Raw genomic sequence first — 26,310 nt, forward strand, 5'->3', positions numbered from 1 at the left:
GAGAGAGAGAGAGAGAGAGAGAGAGAGAGAGAGAGAGAGAGAGAGAGAGTGAGGGAGAGAGAGAGAGAGAGTGTGAGTGAGGGAGAGAGAGAGAGAGAGAGAGAGAGAGAGAGACACGGTAGTATTTACAATATTTCTTATTTTTCCCTCATAGGTCTTATTTGTACTACATTTCCATATTGTTGTCATCCAAGAACCTCCATACTTCCTGCATATAACCTGGACTTTATAAACAGATTCACAGCTTTTGTCAACCAGCAATAACGCCTGTTTTGATCTGTAACATCTAACGTTATTCTGTTATCAAAGCTTGTTGACTGTTTGTATGATTTACTCGTGCAACCTGTTTCGTTTTAATGAAGTAAACATTAATGCACCAAAAGTAACTAGTATTGCCATCAGCAAGTGCTCATCGCGCCTTAATAAGGAGTGTTGTATTTGAAGTGCTGGTGGATATTACTTGGTAAAAGAGAGCGAATGGAGATTAATGTATGGTATGTGCAATGCATCGACCGTGGTTTGCTGTTGGTTTTGTTCGATCATGCGCTTCGTTTGCAAATAATTACTGTGGTCCGTGTCTAAACATGAACTATCATATGTGCCATACTGAACTCTAAAGCTGGAGTCTCAAACCTTAACGTCAATACTAGTTAGACACACCATAATCATGATTTCATGCTTGAAAAGTACACATAAGAGTAACGTTATAGTGTAAGTAAACTCTGCTGCACAGTGGCCACAAGCAGGAGTTCACTCTTCTGCTCTAAAGCACACTCTACGCTCCAGTTCTTTTTGAATTGGGATATTTGTCCTTGCACTTTAGTGCATGAAGATATTAAAACTGTTCAACTGTAATTGGTCTTTTCTGACAGATAATAGACACACGATGAGTTCTCAGCAGTTTCCCAGAGCTGCACTGCCGCCTCCTGGAGCTGGACCGGGTCAGACGTCTACTGACAGCAGCGTCCTAGGCACACAAACAGGTAGGAGGCCAGACCATTTCGCTACTGATAGGGTCGTCACTATCAAACTCAAAGTTCCTGTGGTTGATACCATAGCAAAAACTAACAACTAAAATGAACTAATGCTGCTGACCAAACCCGCTTGTTACAAGAAATCCATAGCATCATCAGTTACTAACTGCAGTTGTGATGATAAATAAATAAAATAAAATAAATCCAGGTTTGCTGTTCTTGTTTGTAGGGCTGCACAGTTTGGCCAGAATTTTGAGCTTATTAAAAAAAAAAAAAATTGTACATTACAACTGAAAAATTACAGTAATAATATTTACCATTACTTATAAATAATGTGTTGCAGTAGGCAGTGAGAACAGCAGCCGTGAAGTGGATCACTCTCAGGATCCTCCGCCTTGCAGCAGCAGCGGCAGTGCAGGTGGAATTGCATCGTTTCGTGACGATAAGCAGGAAACGGTGGTGGTCAGGCCCTACCCACAATTCCAAGCTCTAGGCCAGCCTCCTGGTCTGCCCCAGCATGTGCCTATCCAGCCCAGCCCTCCTGTAACCGTGGCTGCCCCATCAGTCCAACTACTGCAGGGCCAGCAGTCCAGTGTCAGCGAGGGATCAGTGAAGGTAACGTCATTTCACTTTCTTTGCTCCTGTGATTTTGTTGAAATATTATGTGCTTATTTGAAATGATCAGTACCATCAAAATGTACTATTTATAACTTCATTCTGACATTTTGTTCAGAGAGATGGGGACATAGCTAATTCTACTTATTAAATCACAATGTCACATAATATTGTGATATGAATTATGATCTAACTATCTATCTACACACACACACTTTTTTTTGGGGTACTTTAAATGCTAGTTGTGAATCACCTTAACTTTTAGGCAGCTTGAACCCACAAATGATTTCTATTTTTTTGTTGTTGTTGTTAATTCAGCAGGCTGGCCTGAAGCCTCCTATGCCCAGTCGTCCTATAGCACCTGCCCCGGCCAGTAGCCAAGGTCATATTTCTGTTCCAGCCAAAGTGTCTGGACATATCACAGTTCCCCTTGAGAGCAGCATTGCTCCAGCCTCTATACCAGTGGCAACCATCAGCGGTCAGCAGGTATGGGCACTATCACAACTATGAACTACTTGTGGACAGGTTTCTTTAGATTACACACAGTGTGCTGATTGCAACAAACATTTTGCGATTAAATAATGTTTCTCCAGGGACAGAGTAACCTGCATCAACTAATGGCCACTAACATGCAGATCTTCAGGGGCAGTGCACCCACACTACAGATCGCATCTCCTGTTCCTCCCCACACTTTCACCTCTCATCTGCCCAGAGGTCAGCAATTTCATTCATACAAAACTGGCATTATTGCATAAAGGGATAGTTCATCCAAAATAAAATTCTGTTCATCATTTACTCTCCCTCTTGTCGTTCCAAACCTGTATAAGGTACTTTTTTTGTAGAACACAAAATAAGATATTTTAAGAAGTCTTGGTGTTTAAAATGGAAGTCAAAGGTCACCAAATCTGTTCGGTTACCAGCGGTCAAAATATTTTTTGTATTCTGCATGAGAAAGTAAGCCATACACAAAGGTGAGTAAATGATGACAGAATTGAAAATATGAAAAAATGTCTTTTGTTATTTAAAATGTCACTTGCTCATTTTTACATCTAGAATCCAGCAGGGTGAACATGATTTCACCAAGTGCAACATGTTCCTGGATCAACATCCTTGTTGATCCTGGAATAACATTCCAATCAACCAATGAGAACAGAGGGATAAGTTTACAGGAAATGTCAATTTTAGCCTTACAACCAGAGTTAGGTGTTTCTACACCCTTGTTATTCAACTATCATTTCCCTCTGATTTTAGGGATAAATTATGGGTAGGGGTAGGTCTATGTTTTTGGACCATGTTGATCCAGGATCAACATGGTCCAAAATGTGTTTTTTTTTTGCACATTAATATTTTTATGCTCAAATCATAAATTTAAATGTACCCACAAATGATAGAAGTCATTATTTTAAGCAATACAGTTACTAAATATGAAACATATTCTATTCACTCACTAAGAAAGAAAGAGAGTGAAGACACATGGAACATTTTACAATGTAAAGATCATAATTGTAAAATGAAAATTGATGTGCTAGATATGCTAGGATTAAATTATGTTCCTCCTTGTTTGTCTGTCAAAATTAATTTGGTTAATGTTGGAAAATTTCAGTTAACCCAACCTCTAGTTATAATATGTTGACTGTATTCTGTTTACAATAGGCTATTAATTTTTCTCCTATAAGGTTTAGCTTCTGTATGAACTAACTGTTTATTCAGTTGTTATTAGTGAATATTACCCAATATAGACTTTGCATGTGCTTGTCATATTTTATGCAAAAGTTTAATGTACAATGATCAAAATGCATTGCAAACAAGTATATGACCTGTTTTCAACTGTATTTAGCACTGAATTTGGCTTTTGGAATAACATTGTGTATTTACACACTGGATTTGTTACTTTTACAGTAGTTAGCTAGTCTATTGCAAAATTTCCTTTTAAACATCAATGTGTTTATTTACATCCCTGAGCTGAATTGTATAATAATGTCACAAGTAGAGTCATGCTAAAATAGATTCCAAATGCTATTTTTGCACTTGTTTGATGCTATAAATGACACGCGTCACCTTTATGATGAAGGTGAATTTTCTGGTGTGTTTGTGTTTGTTTGACATGAACTGTAACCTACTGTAATAGTGTAATATTTGTGCTTGTGTTTCAGGCGCAGCTGCTGCAGCTGTCATGTCTAGAACCAAAGGCCCTACTGTTCTCAGACCAGCCGGAGGAGGAAACACAGGCCCTAGCCAACCTGCAGCTGTGCAGCACATTATACATCAGCCTATTCAGGTGCAGAGGCTTCGCAACTTACTTATCACATACAACTAAACAGCACTTAAAGTAAATGTCATGTTTAGAGCCTTGACCTTTTTGACTCCAAGGCTTCCCATTGTTCACAAAGATATTCATAGGCCACTAAGACTTTTCCAGTTGTTCATGATTTATTGGATAAGGATTAAAAAAAAAAGTATATTTTTACTCACAATTTCTGCCCCATAAAATGTTCAAGAGCTTGCTTTAACTACAAAAATATATGCCTCATTTAAACAAATCTACATCACTGTGTAGGAAGATTTTCATAACACCACCCAAATGTAAAAAAAGGAGGAGTAACTTTTATTCTCGCTGTAGTATCATTACTGCTGCCATGTCGGGGAGATGCTGTGTGTTTCCAAAAATGGTAAGGGGCGTAACATTTCTGTCACATGCTAGAGGTATTTGGCCAGTAACAACGCGCTGGCCAATCAGAGCACACCTTGCTTTTCAGAAAGATGAGCTTTGTAAAAATCAACGCGTTTCAGAAAGGTAGTGCACAGAGGAGCAGCAACAATACATGGCAGTACAGTACATGAAAAATAATGGGGGTTTTTTAACCTTAAACCACGTAAACACATTTTTAGCTTTGTCATATGACCCCGTTAATCATAAGAATTTGCAACAACAATGTTCATTACAACAGAGAAAACCATATGTATATATTTGCAAGCCATAAAAACACATGCACAAGCAGGTCCTGTTGTTTAGTAGATTTGCTGTTGCTGTCTGTTTGCACAGTTGTGAAAGGGATATTCAAAAACTCTGGTTCATAGATCTGCAGCATCTTTCTTTAGTTCTTGAAAGTTCTTTATATTTACCCACAGTGTCTATATTCACAGTCTCGACCTTTAGTAACCACCTCGACTGCTGTTCTGCCCACTATGGTGGCTCCCATCCCAGCTGCTAGAACCCAGACCCCAGTCATCAACACCCCTGTCACACATGCTGCAGAGATGGTTCATGGGTAAATTATTGTATCTCTTTGCTCTTTTAACTGATAACATCATTATACTGTCAACATATTGTTTGTTGTTATTCCAATAATTTTGAATTTGCATTTTTAGGCGATCAGTAACCATTCACCCTCCACCAACCACCATCAACATCCAGCGTCCCCCTACTCCCCGGGACACTGCCACGCGCATCACCCTTCCCTCCCACCCAGCTATTGGAGCCCAGAAGGCTCAGCCGCCTCACACCGTCACACAGGTCAGTCCTACTATGAGCTTAAAGATCTAAAGTTATTTATATAAAGCAAGGGTTTCAAACTTTTTAAGCCAAGGACTCCATATATTATGATCTTCTGCAAGGCAACCTCTTCCTAAAATACAAAGGCAGCCACTTATTGGCCCATGTATATAGATGCTTTTATACTGTATTAGAAAAGATATAAGGCATGATATTATGAAGACAGCATGTTGTTATTAAATTGCAAAATCATATTTAATTACATTTTTGTTATATTATTTTTGGTTACACTCCCTTTTAAGGTTTAAATTTTACACATCTAAGTACTGAGTGATATTAACTACATGTACTTACTATATGGTTAGTGTTAGGATTAAGCCCAAAGTATACTTCACTTTTTAACGCGAATGCGAGAGACACCTGATTTTTGTAACCGTTCTTACTTTGTATGCTCAGGTCGCATACGCACACTGAAGTCATTTTGCAGTAATCAGTTTTTCCACATGGCGGCAACACTGTCCCGGGCCATTGTTTCACAGTAGAAAACAAAAATAAAGAGACGAACAATGACAACAAAATAGTGGACACTGCAACAACAGATGCTCACATTGACAAGCGCTTGTGAGCGAGAGGGTATGAGACAGCTCAGCTTTGGTTTAAAAGTAGCCCAATTCCGTGGTAAAACCACAGACTCTGCAACAATGAGTACATGTAATGTGTAACAAATACACCTTAAAATAAAGTGTTACCACATTTTTTGTTTGAAAATTAAATATCATTATTATTAGAGTAATTATTGTTAGAATAATATTTGGTATATAAATCTTTAAAATAATAAAAACAGTTAGGATAACATTTCCTGGAAAACTAAATGTGAATGTTAATCACAATTTCTGAGTAAGAATGAAATTGTAATAATACAAAATGTGGTACATGTGTTTAAAATGATTAAACATTTTAATTAACACCTAGGATCCCTTAACTCTTCTCATCCCTAAACAACGCATTTTGTACATTTCTTTTCTTTAAAATGTTTCATGAACCCTCTTGTTGGCCCCCTAGAGGAACCAATGTGCACCCACCACAGTCTCACAAAATAGAGATTGGCTGTCTCAATGTGTGTGTTTATCACCTTACTATTTGCTTGTGGACCATGTATGGCACTAAATCCATTTCTCTGGTAAAGCATAATGATTAGAGATCGACCGATATATCGATTTACCGATATTTTCCCGATATTTAAGAATTTTTCCATAACCGGATATCGGTGTTGTAATATCGGATTCACCGATAAACACCGCCATCTTGTGGGTGAGAATTGCACGCAGGATCGCAATTGCAGCACATCTGCAGCTACTTGATTTGTTGTAGTTAGTAAACTATTTAACCCTCTAAGCGCCAAAGTCGCAAAATTGCGACAAGACGTCATACTTCATGAAATGGGCAGTAGTTCCTAATCTGGTGTAATGGCTCATTTGTATTCCCTTCCACTAGATGGCAGACATGTAGTACTTCGATTCTAGACCAAAATTGTTCGAGGAAATACCAGAGTAAGTGAGCTATCGTGTCATTGATGCGGAAGCAATTCAGTTCATAGGTGTGAGTAAATTGTGAGATTTGTGAGAGAAAATCGCCAAACGGCTAATAAAAAGTTGTACTGTGAGGATGTGTTGCAAATGTCATTCGCCGATTCTGACTCTGAAGGGGAATATTTGCCTTTTGGAAATGACGATCGGCCGTCTAATGATCGCGCTTCTCCAATGGTGCCGCGCGCAAGGCGCGATCGTTCACAAAGCACAAACAAGTGATCATTTCAACACTTTGCCCAACGGGGATGGGGGTGGCAGGGGTGGACGTGGTCTTAGTGTCCATAGGAGAGCTGTTGATCTCTGATGATCAGCCAGATTGCGCTGTTTGTTCTGATCGCGCGCGCTCCAAGCGCCGCCGGCAGACAGTACAGGTGCAGGTGCAGTCAGTTTGGGGTAACTTAGGTCTGTGCGCTGTGCCATACAATCAGAGGTACCATACTCTCAAGAACTATAAACTGTCACATAGATACCTGATTGGACAGATAGCTGGTCAACTGATCAAAAACTAGGCACATGTATTTTACTATGGCACAGTAATATAGTAATTATTTACTACTTTCTCCTGTTTTACTGTTGATTTCCTCTTTTCCTGATCATTTGGAATGAGGATAAAAAGACAAAAAAACAACAACAACATGCAAATAAGTTCAAACATCCATTCAATATCTATTATTTCCTGAATATTACTGATGAACTGATCAAAAAGTAGGCTACTGTTCACATGCGTTTTACTACTATATAGTATAGTAATATAGTAATAATTTAGTACTTTCTCCTGTTTTATTGTTGGTTTCCTCTTTTCTGATCATTTGGAATGAGGAGAAAAAGACAAAAAAACAAACAAAAAAATCAAACATCAATTCAATATCTACTATTTCCTAAATATTATGAAATTCAAGAGGGCTGCCCCTGATGACGTCATAATATGCAAATTAGATGAGTATATTTACACCCCACATAAACTTACGGTCATGCCCAACATTTTTCTAATTTACAGTATATCTCTATCTTTAAGCCATTTCAAGCCACAAGCTTTTGAAATCTTGATGTCAAAATCCAGCATTTTTTCCAAAAAACCCTGGCGCCTAAAGGGTTAAAGGTGCCATAGAATGAAAAACTGTCTTTACCCTGGCATATTTAAATAATAACAGTTCTGTACATGGAAATGACATACAGTGAGCCTCAAACACCATAGTTTTCTCCTTCATATGTAAATCTCGTGATTAAAAAAGACCACTGAAAAACAGGCGAATCAGAACATAACACCGACTGTGACGCAACAGTCGGGATCACTACGCCCCCAACATTTGCATAAACCCGCCCTTGTTCTAAGCCGGCCGAACCATCAGAACTTGAAGCTCTGCAGGTATTGTAAATAAACAAGCGCGGACAACAGCGAAAATAACACAATAAATGTTATGTTCCAGGCCGTGCAGGGGGTGTGAAGTGCAGGGATGGGTTGGTGTCTGTATTCAGAAAGGCACAGAAAGCAAATAACGCGAGCCACTAAAGGGACATGGTTAGCTCCTTGCTAGCGGTAGCCTGTTACAGTACATAAGATTTCACTCTCAGTAAGGAGAGATGAGGATGATGGCGAATGACTTACAGATCCTGAGCACCACTGACAAGCATCTGATCTTGTGAAATGTGTGGTAAGTACTGTTGCTCCATAATGTAAACATAGTTTGTGTGATCGCGTCTCTTGAAAGTGAACTATAACGCGATCGATGGATCGTTCAAAAGCCGTTTCAATGCGTCGCATATTAATAACGGCTCCCTGATGCCCGCGTTTTATAATACAGTATAATTACCCGACGATATAACTGCGAGAGAAAGTATTTAAATATATATTTTCCTCCCTGTGCTTCCTTCTTGCTGATGAGCCGTACTGTGAAACAGCCAATCAGAGCAGAGCTCATTATTATTCATGACCCTGCCAAATAAGCCAATAACAGACCGTTTCATTCTAGGGAGAAATCCTAGGGTTGTAAATGGACATGTAAAATCGTTTCTGGAGATTTTTTGCCCTTACCTAAGCCACATACCTTCTGTGTAGATATCAGAGAACAATTTAAAAATACTGTATCAATGCATTCTATGGCACCTTTAATATTACAGTCATTAATGCACAAATTAGATGTATTACATAAATGCCTGATATGTAGTTTATGCAACTTGGCTCTAAGAAATATGATAAATAAGATACTCTGTCAAGCCCTGTCCCTATAAAGATATCTTTGCCTGAAATAACACAGCCATGAATTAGAACATGTTGGAAATAAAAGCGCTGAATTGAATTCTCTCTCTGTGGTCTATTAGTCTCGTGAAGTCGGAGTCACGTAGATAATCCGTCAAGTCCTCTCCAAATAAAGACGTAACTTTGCATGAATTAAATAATACAGCCATGAATGATTGCATGTTGGAAATAAAAGCATTGAATTTAATTCTCTCTCTGTTGTCTATATGCTCATCATTAGTCTCGTGAAGCCGCTTCATATTGCTGTTCACTCAGAGGTTGATGCTTAAGAAATGCTCAGCTCGGCCACTGCATGTAACTTTTAACAAGATTCACTTTTTTGAAGCACCCTAAATTGTATTAACACTTAATATATAATCATTATTTCATTTATAAACATCTAAATTAATACAACTCTATGGAAATTCTCTGCAATCGATCGCAGTTTGAGTAGCCTATAGTTCTGTGTAAATGCATAGATAAACCGCGCTGTCAGCAGCATAATTTAGAGCATGAGAAATGCAATAAAATACAATGCTTGTTATATTCCAATATTCCAGAGAATATTATTCCGTGAATTAACATTATCCAGTGAATTATTCTTCACTCTTTAGCCTATGAAACATCTTATAAACCTACTAAAACTGTAGTTAAAAATGAAGTTGATATGACTCCTGTCCTTTATTTATTTTCTCCATTTGAAAACATTAGACATGCTATGTTTATTTTGCTTACTGCTAATATTAGTGTTGCTGCTAAAGCTTTTTATGAATAAAATGTTTTTTATTGTTGTAATACGAAGATTAAATTTAACATGACAGGGCTCTAGACTTCGACCAAAATGGTAATTTTTTGCGAGTTAAAATTTGACGTGGTCGCATTTGTACGAGTGCCTGGTCTGCGCTGCTCCAAAGCGTCTGCTTCATACAGCGCGCGCTGCAGAGCCGCAGCACATTATAGCAGGAGTCAGATTTCACTGATCACGTGAAGAGAGGTGCTTTCAGCGCGAGCGCTTCGTGGGTAGAGCCTGGTTTGTACTCGCCGCGTCAGCACGAGCGCGAAGGTGCGCGCAGCAGACGGAGCGGACGGAGTGCAACGGAGGATTTTGTTTTCAAACTAAAGTAAAAGACCGCTTCTTAAACCAGAGAAGGTGAACATGCTGGTGTTCTTGTAGAAAAAACATGCAAGTCCTGTCAGCAACAGCCAGTTTAGTTTTACTTTTCTTTTTGTTTTCGTTTTGAGAAGCTTGTTTTCTTTGCTGTTTACCTCACGTTACGCTATGGAGGCTTTCCTTAATTAAAAAAAAAATTATATTAATATTTATTTGCTTCCTCAGAGTTTGCTAAACATTCTGTAATATACTCGGTATTTAGTACAGCATGTGATGTGTCCTGTGCCATGCCTCCTCTTATTCGTTTTTGTTAATAAATGTTATGTAAGCTAGTATGTCATTGTCAACGTACTGTTTTATTGTTGTTGTGCTTTTTAATTAAGAATAACAATGAATCCATCTTTTGTTTTAGTCTTAAAAAAATTAAAGGTGTATAGATATAAGCAAAACAGACAATTACCTTTTCTTGTAAAATTTGACACCAAGATCATAAATTTGAAAATGAAAGCGCACAAAAAGAGGAATTCCTGATCACAAAATTTAAATCACAAATAATACAGATGAAAAAGAACGAGTTGAATGTTGAACACTTTCATTACCATATAACTATAAACTATGATAAAAGTTCATCAGCATGTATTGATTAATCAAATGTACAAAAACAAAAAACAAATTGCAACCAAATTATGTGCTCGTGCGACCAACTGAGAAAGTTAGTCGCAAAAGTGAGATCAGTGGGAAGAATGAGTCTAGAGCCCTGCATGAAAGACTGCTAATTCTCAAAACATTTTTTGTTAAGATGACTGAAAGGAGGAAAAACCAAAGTGAAGTATGGACTTACTTCACGCAGTCATTTATTTACTTTATAACAGTAAATAAATATCGGTTCTGTATATCGGTTATCGGGCACATAAACATGCAAATAATTGGTATCGGTATCGGTTATAAAAAAAATCAATATCGGTCGATCACTAATAATGATTAAGTGGGGGCCTCACATAAAGAGCAGCCTAGGGGCCCCTGACCACCTTAATCCACTCCTGGCCACCAACATTCTTTCTTTTACTCGTTTATGAACTTTGAGGGGTTTGTTTTGTCTGCAGAAACCAATCTTCAACACTGTGACCCCTGTTGCCGCCGCCACTGTAGCTCCTATCTTAGCTACCAACACTGCTTCATCAGCCACCACTACAGGTTACTTTTTTCTCAATGGTTATTCACAAAGACAAAACGTTTCCATGCGCTTCATAACTTTGTGTAAACTCTGTGTATCCCAAAACAGGCTCTTCACCACATACCCAAATGACCAGTAGCACTATTGTCACCATGACAATGGCCTCTCACTCCTCCCACGCTACAGCTGTGACCACCTCTGCCATCCCTGTCGGTAAGAACAACCCATTCACGTGTTTATAGCATTCAAGATTATTGCTACTATTTGTTTAAAGATTCTGAATCAAATCAGAAAAAGGTTTGAGTTTCAGGGCTGAGAAAGAATGTTTAATGTAACCCGTGTCTACACCAGATCCGAGCAGTGTGACAAAAGTCATTAGAACCCATTATAATAAGCAATGCAAATCAATCCAAATTTGGTCGACCGAGCCTCTTCTCACTGACTAACGTTTGGTCAACTATTAGGGGACATAGAACTGACTTAATGTTTCTGGCCTCTCCAGCTAAAGTGGTTCCTCAACCGATTGCCCACACTTCCCCACGCATCCAGCCAGAGTATCCTGGGGAAAGAACCAACCTGATTCCCATCCCAGGTCATCGTTCTTCTCCAAACCCTGTCACCATGGAGGCTCGCAGCGATAACAGGTGAAACTTCTCTAAAAACTATTCTTGTGATGGTTAAGCTCTGGCAGTTAATCGTGAATGAATCGGGAGTGGTGTCCAATCCTGCCCCTGGAGGACCACTGTTCTGAGTTTAGCTCCAACCAAGATTAAATGCACTTGCACCAAGGTGTCTTCAGGAAAAATCTACAGGATGTAACACATTCAGGAGTAAGATTGGACACCCCTCAATTAATTAAACTAAACCAAAACAATCAGTTGTCAATTATCAGTGAATTGTGTCACGAAGCTTGTGTCATGTTAACCATTTGTGTTCTTCTGCAGGCCTTCAGTGCCAGTGCAGTTTCAGTACTTCTTACCGACATACCCCTCATCCCCGTATCCTCTGACCCACACCTACACCCCCATTACCAGCTCGGTCTCCACCATCCGCCCTTACCCAGGTAAACACAACATACCAGAAACTCTGTGCTAATATCTAAGGGCCTATTTACACCTGGTCACTTCATGCATTTCTCTGATCGGATAGCTATCCAATTGTGAAAAGATCAGGTGTAAATGCTCTTCGAAATGCTTTCGAGGCGGATTTACATCCGATGGCTCAAACCAATTCAGGAGGTGGTCTGGGCCGCATTCCAGATGAAACTAGACAAGTGTAAATGCATCTGGTTGTTTAAACCACATATGTAAATTTGTTAAAATAATGAATGTGTTAAAGGCTATATGATATGTTTTAGTCAGATATGACAGTGCTAATGCAACATGCATTGCCACGGATGAGTAGCTGAGTATCTCTTCAAAAAGCCTCCGTGCAAATTGCCGCGAATGAAACTGAAAGACACTTATGTAGGGGAATTACAGGGAACCACAGTCCACAGTTTCACTCAACACACAATCACCTTCATTAAAAGTAGTGAGACTAACTTATCTTTACAGTGGAGACACCGCACTCTCTCCTATTCTGGTTTTTGATCTTGAAATTAGCTGATAATGAATCAAATGCAGCGCTCATCTGTTGCATTCGTTGACGTGAACTCTGTTAAATTTGCATATAGCGCGGGAATTGAATAGTGATCGACCGATATAGATTTTTTTTAAACCGATACCAATTATTTGCATGTTTATGTGCCCTATAACCGATATGCTGAACCGATATTTATTTACTGTAAATGACTGCGTGAAGTAAGTCCATACTTCACTTTGGTTTTTCCTCTTTTCAGTCATCTTTTTGTTTTTTAAAGTGTTGAAAATTAGCAGTCTTTCATGTTAAATTTAATCTTCATATTACAACAGTAAAAATCATTTTATTTATAAAAAGCAATAACACTAATATTAACAATAAGCAAAATAAATGTAGAATGTCTAATGTTTTCAAATGGAGAAAATAAAGGACAGGAGTCATATCAACTTAATTTTAAACTACAGTTTTAGTAGGTTTATAAGCTGTTTAATAGGCCTATAGAGTCAAGAATAATTCACTGCGTAATGTTAATTCACTGAATAATATTCCCTGGAATATTGGAATATAACAAACAAAACATTGTATTTTATTGCATTTCTCAACTGGAATGTTATATCAGAATTATTAATGTTTTTGTCCTTCTAGATTATGAAATGCCTGCTGACAGCGTGGTTTATCTATGCATTTACACAAAACTATACTCAAACTGCGATCACTTGCGGAGATAATAAATAATTAATTTCCATAGAGTTGTATTTATTTAGATCTTTATTAGCGAAATAATGGTTATATAGTAAATGTTACTACAATTTAGGGTGTTTTAAACAAGTGAATCTTGTTAAAAGTTGGCCGGTGGCCGTGCTGGAGCCAACACACTGCAATGGCGATCCTGCGCGCAATTCTCAAAACACCCACAAGATGCTGCCATTTATCAGTGAATCCGATATTACAAAACCGATATCTGATTATGGTAAAATGCTTTAATACCGGTAAATTGATATATCGGTCGATCTCTATAATTGAAAATTGGATTCATATCCATTTTGCAAAGATGGATATGAATTTGCAAAAAGACCGTTTTGGAAAGGTTTTAACAAATCTGCAGATATTGAATATATGGTAGATATTCAATCAGCAAAAACGCATGAAGTGACCAGGTGTGAACAGGCCATAAATGTTTCTTAGACCTCCAACCAAGACTCTGCTTTATTCCTCAGTCACAGCTCCAGCTCAGAGCTCAGCTCTTCCTGCTCAGGCAGGTGTTGGTGTGGCCACCACTGTGCACTTGAACCCCATGCAGCTGATGGCAGTGGATCGCATCGGCCTGCAGTCTGCCCAGATCAGCACTCAGAACATCCAACCAGCCTCTATGACTGCTCAGGGCATTCAGCCTGCACCAATAGGAGTTCAGGGACTGCATGCCAATGCACCAATCAGCACCCAGAGTGTACAGCAGGCTCCAGTCGCCACACAACAACCACAGTCAGAAGCAAAACCACCAGGTAAGTTTAGCAAAGCCCCATTCCTTTCAAACATATTCAGAAACTTTGATTTGGAAAATTATTATTTTTTAAATCCAAATAAAATAAATTTTAGGTAATATCAAAATGGATTATATAAGAGGGAATTTTTACTTGCTCACTTATTGTGCTTTATGAAATCTGTTTTGTTATACAGGTGTTGTTTTGGCTGAAAGTCCTGCTTTTGTCACAAATCCAATTGGGAGCACTTTTAGTGGCACGCAACCTGTCACTACAATGGTGCAGACACACCCCCAGGGGGCGGCTACAGGTGCACCCACACTTGTCTCGTCCCCCCGACCTAGCATCCTTCGCAAAAAACCTGTGAATGAGGGGTGAGTCAGCTTTCATTCCACAGCCTGTATTACTGTTTCATATCATATGTATTTATAGTATGGTAACTACTGAGGGGCCAAACTATGCATCATATATGAAAAGTTTAATTCATTCACCCCCTCATTACTGGCATCCTGAGAAGTAACCCAGTATCATGTGTTTGCGTCTTTAAAAACAGAGATGTTGATAAAATAGTGTAAGACCGCTTTTGGGGTGTGTTTCTAGGGCAGTGCGTAAAAGTCTGATCCCAGCGCAGCCAAGTGAGCATAACGCTGGCCGAGTGGACAATGGGATAAGGCTCTCGGGATCCCCTCGCTCAGCGGGGTAAGCCCTGCCTGAAGATCCTTCATTATCCTAATAAAAATAGGACAAAAGATAATGTTCCTAACACAGGGTTCCCACAGTCCTGGATGAGTGTGATTTCCAGGCCTCAGAATGAAAATTCACCCTATTTATTTTCTAAATGCATGTTATGATCTTCTTGTTAACGATTAATCTATGTATATTTTTATTTATAATTTTTTTTTTACTTTCTGATAATTTTTAATCAATGTCATAACCTTCCAGTAAAATTGATCACTCTCTAGTGGCATATACAGAATGTCCCCAATTATTTAGTCTGCTTAAACCTTGTCCTTGCAAATAAGCATTTTTTTGCCTACATTTGAGTGCAACAACCCACACCAATGAAAAATCCAGAAAGTACCAAACTACATTATTTTTCCTCTTTTTCATTAAAGCTGCAGTCCGTAATTGTTTTTGGTTAAAAATAATCTGAAATCAATTTTTGAGTAAGTACATAACCAGCCAGTGTTCAAAACTATTGCCTTACCTTAGCCCTATTCACAACGGTAAGCTTATAAAAATGTTTTCTATTTTGAGTGGTACTGGTAGGTTTTTGTGGGAAATACACACTATATACACAGTCACTCAATGCTGATGTTAATAACAATAACAATTTGAGAACAAAGTATAATAATAATAATAATTTGAACGGTGATATGAGCTAAGCGATCGTTAGATTTAATCATCATTGGTAGCACGATTAATGCTTTTTTCCTCAGTTGGTCAGAACAAAAGTGACAGACTTGTTACTTTGTTCAGATGACAATATCCGGTGAAAATTCTTATTTGGGTCATATGTTCCAAGACGTAGGCTAGGTTCTGTGATTCCAAAGTACAGTATCCACACCGGTGCAGTGACTGACAGCCACACATACATCTCAAATCATTAGATTCATCCACGCCGACGCACAACACACGTAAAGAAAATAATTCTGCAAATAACTGCACTTGCAGGTTTCAAACAGAGATGGCAACAAAGAGGCAAAATTTACGGACTGCAGCTTTAATCATTTACACTCCAATGTATGTCACAGTCCTGAAGAAACAATATTTTGCTATTTCTGTTTTATTATGTCTAAGCAAGGATATGAAACATCCATGGAAATTTCTTCTTAGTTCAGTTCTGTAGTATTTCCTCTGCTGGAAATGACAAGAAATTGGGTGTGATCGCTATAAAATGATTTTTAAAATTCCTTTTGGAAAAATCAAATGTGGGAGCCCTGTTAACAGTGCATGTGATCTGATTGTCTAAAACTGGTTTTATGCATGCAGATCTGAATGTGTAATGTGGTTCCGCTCTTTCTGTAATTAGAGTAAAGCCCAAATCTGATCTTCATGTTGCAATGGCGCCCCCAGTCATGGCAACCGTGGAGGCTCTTCCGAGTCACGGAGGTGAGCAGCAGACGCTGTCCACTCTTACCCAGCATCACTCACAAGCCATTCCCACCCTTCTGGCTCCACCAGCTCCAACACCTCCCTCTCAGCCCACTGCCGTTCTTTCAGCCCTGCCTGCAGCCATGGCTGTCACTCCCCCTGTGCCTGCCTCCATGGCCAATGCAGTGGCTTCTCCCACCCAGCCAGCGGCCACCAGCACTGCTGCCCTGATCTCCACCCTTCCAGAGGTTAAAGTGAAGGAGGAAACTGAGCCAATGGACACTTCACAAGCAGGTAGGAGTGCTTGTCAAAAAGGAGTCCACATATTCCTATACAGTCATAAAAGCTATAAACAATTTACCTTATGATATTGGTTAAAGGGGTGGTTGACTCGTTTTATTCTAGGCTTGATTGTGTTTATGGGGTGCAGTCTAACATGTGTTAATGCTTAGTTAAAAAAAAAAAAAAAACACATTATTTTTCACATAATTTAACTATATACTACAGTACTGTGTCCCTTCTTCTTTGAACGCTCCGATTATTTCCTGTTTTTATGAAGCCCCTCCCACAGAAATCCGCGATGGGCTCAGATTGGTTAGCTGGCCCAGTGTGTTGTGATTGGCTAAACCACCTCTAAACGTCACACCCCTCACCTCAGCTGCATGTGCTCCGGTGTTGTATTGTAAACAATGGCGCCATCAGTATTATTTATTAATTTGTGCCCAAATGAGATGCAGAGAATATTAGTGAAGAGGAAAGCGCAGCACCTGTGCAAGCACGGCTATTATTGGTAGCTTTTTTTGTTTGTTGTTGTCTCATACTTTTAGATACGCTGTTATTTGTTGTTACGCCCTGTGTCTGGGGGTAGTAAAGATAGTCTCTAAACAGGGCATAACAAAGCTGGGTTGTCGTTATGGAATCCCCAGGCACGATACACTGCGGTCGATAATCAAACAAATACATGATGCTGGAAAAATTATTACATTTATTTAATACACACAAATGGAATCAGGAGCATTTCTTCAAAGTGTCCCGAAGGCCAAAATAACAAACAAAACAAATATAGAAAAGAAATAACATATATAAATAACCTAATCGAACATCAAAAGTAAAAATACATTTTTACTTCCCTAACTGCCTAACACAAAACAGAACCCAAACCAAATAGCAAAAACAAAACGGCAGGACACCCCTTTGCTCCACGGTCTTAGAATACAACGTTAAAAATGAATTAACGTGATCTACAGTAAGAAAATAAGTTCGATCATCGGCCTGAGGAGGGATCCAGGAGCTCTCAACCCAAACGTGTCAGAACCAACAATGAGCTCCCCGACGAATGCCGGTGGCGTCCTTATAAAGACCACGCCTCGTCTAACCCACCAATGGCGATCGTACACCCCAATCAGTGGACATCCTATCAGAGATCAGACATACAAGAGAGAGGAAGGGAGAAACACACACACACACACACACACACACAGGAAATACAAGAAACTCAGGTCGTAACATTGTGAATGCTACTGCTTATGTTAGCTTTTAAAATATGGTTTTATCCTGATTAAAGTTTTAATACAGTGCGGCAACCATATGCACGTCCATGTTTAACGCTTTTCATATCTATGTGAAAAATATCTGTCTGTGTATGCACAAAGTGTATAACTGGAACACAGTTTATTGGAGCTGATGAGTTGATGATCAGGGGCCTCATTTATAAAGCATGCGTATGCTCCGATTTGATCGTAGAGTGTGCGTACTGTTAAATCCACGTCAACGCTCATATTTGTAAAAACTGGCTTTGACATGGAAAAGTGCTTAGTGTCACATCAGGGTCTGAGCAGACGTACACACTTTTTCTTGTCGGAGTACTGCAGGTTTTTGAAAGTGTAAGCTGTTCTTTCAGTCCGCTATTCTAAATTAAAGAATTTGGATGATGACTGGTGATCTTTTACATGTTAATGACATTAATTAGGAGTCGTTTACAAGGCAGAGAGCTGAAACCATTAATTTGCGTGCAAGTTCAAGATCATTTGCGATTCATAAATTTTACATCTGAAAGAAACGCTTATGTGCATTTTCTGTACGTACGTTCATTTTATGAATCAGACGTACGCATATTTGAGAAATGATTGTAAGATCAATTTTAGGATGGTTTGTTCACAACATTTTATAAATGAGGCCCCAGATGAGAGAGAGATGCAGATTAGAGCATGTGCAGAGCAGGGGGACTTGAGAAACAGGATTAGAACACTGATTTTGAATCTTGTGAATTCATTAGAGTAGTTAGAAGACAGAATTGAGATTCATATATGAATTGATTTTTTTCACACACCCCTAGTTTTGACGGCATGGCAAAAACTCTCTTCTCTTGTTGCATGTTCCCTGGGGCGGTGTTTATCAGGGCTTGTGATGTCACAAATCCAGGAAGTAACTCGTTGTGGTGCCTACAAACCGTTTTTGTGGGCATTAAACTGCCATAATTTTAAAAGACAATATCTTCATTTGCATTGAACTTTCAGCGTCGTAACTTTGCAGATATTGTTTATGCTCAAACAGCAACATTACACACTAACTAATGTTAAAAAAGTGAAATCGCAATCAACCACCCTTTTAATTAACCATTCCTGCTGTTTTTCATGGGTGGGTACTCTATTTACTGTATATCCATCAAACAAAATGATGTACCTGATGATTTTGGAATAAATTACTTCAATTGCAGTTTATATAGTTTATTATTGTGTAAGAAGTATCAGGTTATTTTGAAACACTAAATAATAAAGGTGGAATATGAGAAAATAGTGACATTACTATATATTTATGAGTTCTCTTTTTTTTTTTTTTTTTGCAGTGCCCATGGCTCCTTCTTCAACAGGTCCAGCTCCATCCCTCTTCTCCCTGGCCTCCACCCTGGCCATATCTTCCCAAACCGGAGACCTCCTGCCTGGGGCCTCTCCAAGAAAAAAACCCCGCAAACAGCAGCATGTGATCTCCACTGAGGAGACGGAGATGGTGGAGACCAACAGCACAGACGAAGAGAGAGCTAGCTGCCGAGCTCCAGGAAACAGACCTGAAAGACATGAGACTCCACCTAGGGAATATGTTGGTGAGATTATCCATGGATATATATACCTTTTGGAAATCATTAAACAAATATTTGATAGATGCAGTCTGCACCATGCTACAAAAGTCCCAAAACTGATTGTTATTCATGTCAGAAACATTAAAATAGCTGATCATGTAAAATTCCACTAAATGAGTAATTCTTTCTGATAAATGAAAAACTGTTAATCGTTTAAAAATAAATAATTACACAAGTGTATGTAATTGTGATTAATTGCACCTAACAGTAAAAGGATTTTGAAAATGGCAATAAAATGTGTAATCATAAATATATTTTGAAAACAGTATATTATAAATATGTTTAATTACCTTTTATAAGTGTTATGACTGAATGCCAGTTTCACTGATACTGATGCCTCCATTACTGTAAACTGTTTTTTTTTTTTTACCGAACATTAAAAACATAATAGCAACCTTTAATTTTAAGTGAACTTGAAAATTCACATAAATTCATTAGAATATATTTTTTTTAACAAAGCTGTCAACATGTACATGTGATTTAAATTTGATCTACCTGCTTTAGCATTAGAAATGGTTTATAAATATGAACTAATGTCCAAAATCATAAATAGGACCCACTGTTTCCTTCGAAAAGTTTACTTGCACTAAATATTATTTTGTATATTGTGTTATTTTTATTATTTCCATTTGATATTGTTTAGCAGTGTACATTTGTAATACCCCCCAAAATGGGTGTACACTTGTTCAGTTGTAACATTGGTTGTATTAATGCAGATGAGGACGGTGTTCGTTATGTCCCAGTCCGCCCCAGACCTCCCCTCACTCTGTTGCGCCAATACCGTAACCCATGGAAGGCTGCCTATCACCACTTCCAGAGGTACAGTGACATCAAAGTCAAAGGTAAGTACCTTTTGAACATTGTCTGCTTGCTCAGTTTTTCCTTGCTCTTTTTGATTATAGTATTGAATATTGTTATATTATATGAATCAAAACCACTCGATCTCACTACTGTCTCCTCAGAGGAGAAGAAAGGAAGCCTTCAGGACATGGCCAATCAGAGAGGAGTAGCATGTCGAGCTCAGGGTTGGAAAGTGCACCTGTGTGCCGCACAGCTGCTACAGCTGGTGGGTTCTGCAGCTGATGGTCTCATTTCCACCAGAAGTCTCTACAGTGGCTTAATTAGACTTTCACTGTGTTATATATTTCAAATATATTATGCTAACTGCCTGTTATTGATGCAGTTAATGCTGCATAATGATAGCATTTTAATGAATTCCTTTCTTGTTTGATCACAGACTAACATGGAGCATGACGTGTACAGCCGGCTGACAACCCTGCAGGAAGGCCTCATCCCAAAGAAGAGAGCTGGAGCTGACGATGACCTGCACCGCATTAATGAGCTCATACAGGTTAGTATCTCAACATTACCTACCTATGGTGGCCCAGTAGTGCACAACACAACAAAATCTCCAGAACACAATGGAAACAAGCCACAACACAACGGAAATAAGCTGAAACAAACATTTATATTATGAGAGTGGTGACCAATTATTATATTATGAGAGTGGTTCGTCCTTGTTTGGTTAAGCTTTCCGCGGGATCTTTTGAGTGAATTAATGAAAATGACTTCGCGTCAATCATCGAAAAGAGTACAGCAGTTGTCACTTACAAGGGGGAAAAGGAAAGTTAGTGATGGATTACCCAGTGAAATGCCCTCGGGAAGCGCATCTGAACGTAAGCTGTCGATGGGAGGTTTAGAATTTCTAATGTCAGAAATAGCCCAATACGTGTGGCTGTTACCACCTTCTAACATATTATAACATTACTGTATGAAATATTTATTTATTTATAAGATTTATAAGAATAGAATAAAGTGCCATCTCATTCATTATGTTGTGTTGCGGTGGTCAGTTTTATTTTTACAGTACAGATTTCTGTGTGCTGTATCTATAAAAACAAAACAAATGAACAGTTATTGATACAATACACATTTCATTTTAGCAGCAGAAATTGAGAGAGGTCTTGAGTCACTTCACAGGACCAGGGAGCAGGTCAGGCAGGCCTATGCAGATATTGATGCAGATGTGGCAGAGTTGCTGAGAGAGGATGCAGATGCGGTGATAAATATCAGTGTGTCTTTTGATGGCACTTGGCAGAAAAGAGGGTTCACATCACACTATGGGATCGGGGTGTGCATCGATATTTTTACGGGACTGGTGATCGACTTTGAGGTTCTATCCTCCTATTGCCATGCTTGTGCCCTTTAAGAAGCTGCAAGACATGAGGGAAAGATTACAGATGAGGAAATTGACAGCTGGAGAGAAACGCATGACTGTGCACAAAATTTTAGGGGCTCAAGCAAGGAGGTAGCGAAGAGGATGTGGGCCAGGTCTGTGAGTCGCCACCAGCTGAGATACATTCAGATGCTGTCAGATGGGGACAGTGCTGCATTCAGGGAGGTGGTATCCCTCAACCCATACCCTGGGCATGAGGTAGTAAAATTAGAATGCATCAACCATGCCCATAAGCGTATGGGCACAGCACTACGAAAATTAAGTGCTGAACGCAAATTGGGGGGGAAGGGTCTGGGAAAATTAACGGCCAAAAAATGTAAAACATTACAAAATTATTGCAGGGGGGCAATTTTAAATAACCAGGGTTCCATAGAGAAAATGAAAAATTAGATCTGGGGTGGTCTCCTCCATAGCATGTCCTGTGACGAAGTCCCCTTGCACACCAGGTGCTACCTGTCCTGGTGTTGGTATAGGAGAGCGGAGGAAAATGGAGAAACTCATGCAGGAAACTTTTTGTCTCGGGAGGTGGGCCAGAAGCTGATACCTGTATACCACCGCATGTCAAGTGACAGCCTGCTGCAGCGCATGCAGCATGGTGGCACTCAAAATGCGAATGAGTGCCTCAGCTCCGTCATTTGGGCCCGCTGTCCAAAAACAGTGTTTGTAGGTAAGAGTAGAGTTGAGGCAGCTGCAAGTATGGCCATTTCAACTTTTAATGAGGGGCCTCTGCCATGCTTGCCATTATGGATAAGCTTTGGCTGGAAAGCACTGTCGTTACCGTCACCACCATCAGGGAAACCGACATGCTGAGGATCACAAAAGCCAAATCCATCCGGTCTGAGAGTGTAAAACGTTGCAGAAAGACTCTGAGCACAGCTAAAAAGCTGAAAAGGCATCAGCAAGAGAGGGGTGAGGGGCCTACATATGGTGCAGGCATGGAGAGCTAGGCTTTCAACCCTCATGGGTGAACTTTGTGTTCCGATGGACATAGATGACTAGAGTTGCAGTTCTGATGATAAGTTTGTGTCTGTATTTGTGCTTCTCTGTGGTTAGTTGAAGGTCTTACTTGGCAATGTTGTTTTATTCAGTTGTCATTGTTCATGGTCTACATTGTTATAAACAATTACTTGGCCAGTTGTTTTGCTTGTTAGCAATGTTTTCATATAAAAATGTGTGGATTTTTACAATATAAATCTTTAAAGCCCGTTTTCTCAAAATGACTTTTCTCTCATACTCCAAGTCCGAAATCTCCACTTCAGTAGCACCTATATACACCAAACTTTCCAGTCTTGTACCTAGTTATATTATGAAGACAATTACAGAGGGATTTGTAAATATATTATTCCTAGCCTGATTTATATTACATTTTATTCCAAAAAACATGGCGAAAATAAATTTTTTAAGGCTATTGACAGTATATTCTGATTTACAGGATAACAAAAGTAGATATCCATAAATCCCTCTGTAATTTTTTTCCCATCTCATATGTGAACACAATGAAAAAATAATTTTGAACCTGGCTTTATCCAATTCTGAGATTTCGTTTTTTTAAATATATGCAAATTAGCGCATATTTAATTAGATAATGCCTAATTTGCATATTTAAACATAAAATTACAGAAACTTTGTAATACATTTTTTTCTCATCTTAAGTGAAGTGAAGTGAAGTGAAGTGACATTCAGCCAAGTATGGTGACCCATACTCGGAATTCGTGCTCTGCATTTAACCCATCCAACGTGCACACACACAGCAGTGAACACACACACACACCGTGAACATACACCCGGAGCAGTGGGCAGCCATTTTATGCTGCAGCGCCCGGGGAGCAGTTGGGGGTTCGGTGCCTTGCTCAAGGGCACCTCAGTCGTGGTATTGAGGGTGGAGAGAGCGCTGGACATTCACTCCCCCCACCTACAATTCCTGCCGGCCGGAGACTCGAACCTGCAACCTTTGGATTACAAGGCCGACTCACTAACCATTAGGCCACGACTTCCTCCAATCTTAATGTAGGTAATCAACTGGGAAAGTTTCATGGTGATATCTGCTAGTTAAAATTTTTACCCTATTCACCTGTAGTGTCTCGCCTTAAGAAAGAACAAAAGTATCAAAGAATTGTGACATGCAAACATGGAACACAATTTTCTTTCCCTTTAACAACAATCCTGAATTTGATGCAAAATTTGACCCATATATTTAACAACTGGCCCAAAACCCGTAACAACTTTGCTGTAAATGCATTCATGACCTTTTGACCTGACTCTGTCCAGGGGAACATGCAGCGCTGCAAGCTTGTGATGGATCAGGTGGCTGAAGCTCGCGACACCATGATGAAAGTACTGGACCATAAGGACAGAGTCCTGAAGCTGCTCAACAAGAACGGAAGTCCCAAGAAGAGCTCCAAATTAAAGCGCAAGGAGCGGGCATAGATGCCACTCCATGGTATCAATCTTTGTCCTTCAGCATAGTCGAACACAGGAATGCTCTTCAAAAGCTGGACCTGTCATGATTTATCAGGTTGCTGTGCACAATCATCTACTTACTTTTACAGTCTCAAAGAGAGAGAAAGATGCTCGTAAACATCAAACTGTTTTTACAGGAACTGCTGCTTACTGTGGACTGTCAGACTGTCCATTGAGTATGAGGCAGCCTGGTTAACCAATGCTCTTTGTATTTCCCCTTAAGTATTTCATTTTAGAAGAAACGTTTTGTTAAATTTTTTTTTTTTTAGTTGTAGAGGCAATTCTTTTTCTGTAATGGACTTTAAAGATCAGAAAGGTCATGTTTTCTAGATGTAACTTTTGTATTTCGTTTGAATCACACCAAGTACACACTGCGCACATTCTCACCGGAGTGTGCTAGCTTTCCATGTTTTGGTGCCTTGTAACATGGGTGAAACTGTGGGATTTTTTTTGTGCGTTAAATACTAAAGTTAAAGTTAATCGCTCCCAGATTAGCCAGAAATGAAGTCCACAATTAAAATATAATAGTCTTGTACTAACCAGATATAATTCCCTCTAACCCTTCTAAGTTTTTTCATCACTGTAAACATTCAAGCGCTATAGTTACTGATGATAGTACAAAGCAGTGAAATGTGTACTTGAAAGAATCAGTATAATTATGTGAATTTATATTATATGAATGTGTGGATTGATTTATGTTTCAGTGTAAGAAAATTGTTCTTAATGGACGTGACGTGGTTTTCACTGAGTCTTTTTTTTTGTGCTGTTTTACAGATATAATGTTGTTCTGGTTTGAATAATAATTTGGATGTTTTGTAAATTTTTTTTAAATTTTTTTTATTTTATTTTCCTGTGTGTACTGTTATGTGCTACTGCAGTAAAACTGGATACATTTACAAATAATCTTTAGTTAGTACATTTGGTACTAAATGCACTTCATCAGACTTCATAAATAAAAGAACTTAAGAAGTCAGATTTTGAATATAGTCACAACTGTAGATGCTTTTATCCAAAGTGACTTGCGTTGCTTTCAAAGTATATTTTATTAGTTCTTGCTTTCTTTGGGAATCACCCCATCACCATAGTATCCTTAGTGCCATGATGTACAATTTGAGTTACAGGAAGTTGTTGGGGATCTTTTTTTTTTTTTTTCAACGGAACCAATGAACCGTCAGATATGCAGCAGGAAATCTGCCGTGCTCTTTCACTAGTACTCTTTTCATTATTGTTAGAACATTTTCCACATTGATCTAATAATGTGAAGATGGTAGTAAAATGTCTACCATTTTCATCTTTCAAAAATGACTAAGTAGTCTTTATGAATTACACTAAATCAAGGATGTTACTAGACAGTTTTGATGTTTCAAACTAGCTTCGAAATAGCTTAGTATTATTTGAATTTTGTTATTAGTATTTCCTACAATGTGTAACAAATTAATGACCTTCATGGTGTGAAGAAAAATATTACAGTAAGCATTCATGCGTTAATTGTGAGAGTCCAACAATTTTATCTAATCTTATTTCTTTCTGTAGGTTAAGGTCAAATATGTTTTCAGCTGACAAGGATATACATTTAAAAAAAAAAAAATTCTCTACAAGGTTTATTCTTTATATTGTACTTGGTTCATTCTATTAACTCTGTTGAAATAACTTGTTATATAAACTGCCTGTGACCTGAAAACACCACACCACATAAACTCTAGTCGCTGAGTTCTTGCAATGAAATTTAGTATTGCCCGATGCAAATATGACTTTCCAGAATGGCTCCACCCTGGGTAACTATGACACTGCTATTTACAACTTGATTGCCCTCTTATGATCAGAGCTCAGCCCTCCATATGTTGAAACGCGGGTCCAAAGGTTCAGCACTTTACTGTAAAAAGAAAAAAGCGTTACATACAACTGAAAATGTTCAGATTAGTGATATTGTATTTATTTCTTTGTCTTAATTTTGTTCTGTAGATTGATATTTACATCTCTAGTGTGTATTCTGTTGCAATTTTATTAGCGTTTATTGTAAAAAACACTTTATCTTGAAGCTTTATTTTCTTAATATTCTCTGGTGTGCTTTGTGGTATTTATACCATCTTCTAATAACAGCTTTTTTCTTTTTGTTCTGATTGGGAGGGC

At 38.7% G+C, this 26,310-nt stretch overlaps 1 protein-coding gene across 2 annotated transcripts; it reads left to right on the forward strand.

The window, feature by feature from the left end:
* On the forward strand, nucleotides 1-25,773 carry LOC306845184 (histone deacetylase complex subunit SAP130-like). Of its 2 annotated transcripts, XM_079377832.1 has the most exons (21): nucleotides 1-118; nucleotides 873-983; nucleotides 1,318-1,589; nucleotides 1,908-2,075; nucleotides 2,183-2,303; nucleotides 3,743-3,867; nucleotides 4,734-4,858; nucleotides 4,959-5,103; nucleotides 11,122-11,212; nucleotides 11,301-11,405; nucleotides 11,695-11,836; nucleotides 12,137-12,255; nucleotides 13,991-14,275; nucleotides 14,451-14,628; nucleotides 14,855-14,953; nucleotides 16,287-16,642; nucleotides 19,194-19,448; nucleotides 20,201-20,326; nucleotides 20,447-20,550; nucleotides 20,722-20,835; nucleotides 23,989-25,773. In XM_079377832.1, the coding sequence occupies exons 2-21, from the start codon at nucleotides 887-889 to the stop codon at nucleotides 24,145-24,147; spliced, it is 3,186 nt and encodes a 1,061-aa protein (XP_079233958.1). In that variant the 5' UTR covers nucleotides 1-118; nucleotides 873-886; the 3' UTR covers nucleotides 24,148-25,773. The 2 variants fall into 2 exon arrangements, with proteins under 2 accessions (XP_079233958.1, XP_079233959.1); XM_079377833.1 differs by lacking the exons at nucleotides 1-118; nucleotides 14,855-14,953 and having other exon boundaries at nucleotides 879-983; nucleotides 23,989-25,754.
* Nucleotides 25,774-26,310: the final 537 nt, after the last annotated feature.

Source organism: Barbus barbus (genome assembly GCF_936440315.1).
Source record: "Barbus barbus genome assembly, chromosome: 25".
NCBI lineage: Eukaryota > Metazoa > Chordata > Actinopteri > Cypriniformes > Cyprinidae > Barbus > Barbus barbus.

What these genes read in the sequence shown, in the direction of transcription:
- LOC306845184 (XM_079377832.1), top strand. Translation starts at nt 887, where the DNA reads ATGAGTTCTCAGCAGTTTCCCAGAGCTGCACTGCCGCCTCCTGGAGCT. An exon ending in CAACCATCAGCGGTCAGCAG is followed by an intron (nt 2,076 to 2,182) that starts GTATGGGCACTA and finishes ATGTTTCTCCAG; the next exon opens with GGACAGAGTAACCTGCATCA. An exon ending in CCGCACAGCTGCTACAGCTG is followed by an intron (nt 20,551 to 20,721) that starts GTGGGTTCTGCA and finishes GTTTGATCACAG; the next exon opens with ACTAACATGGAGCATGACGT.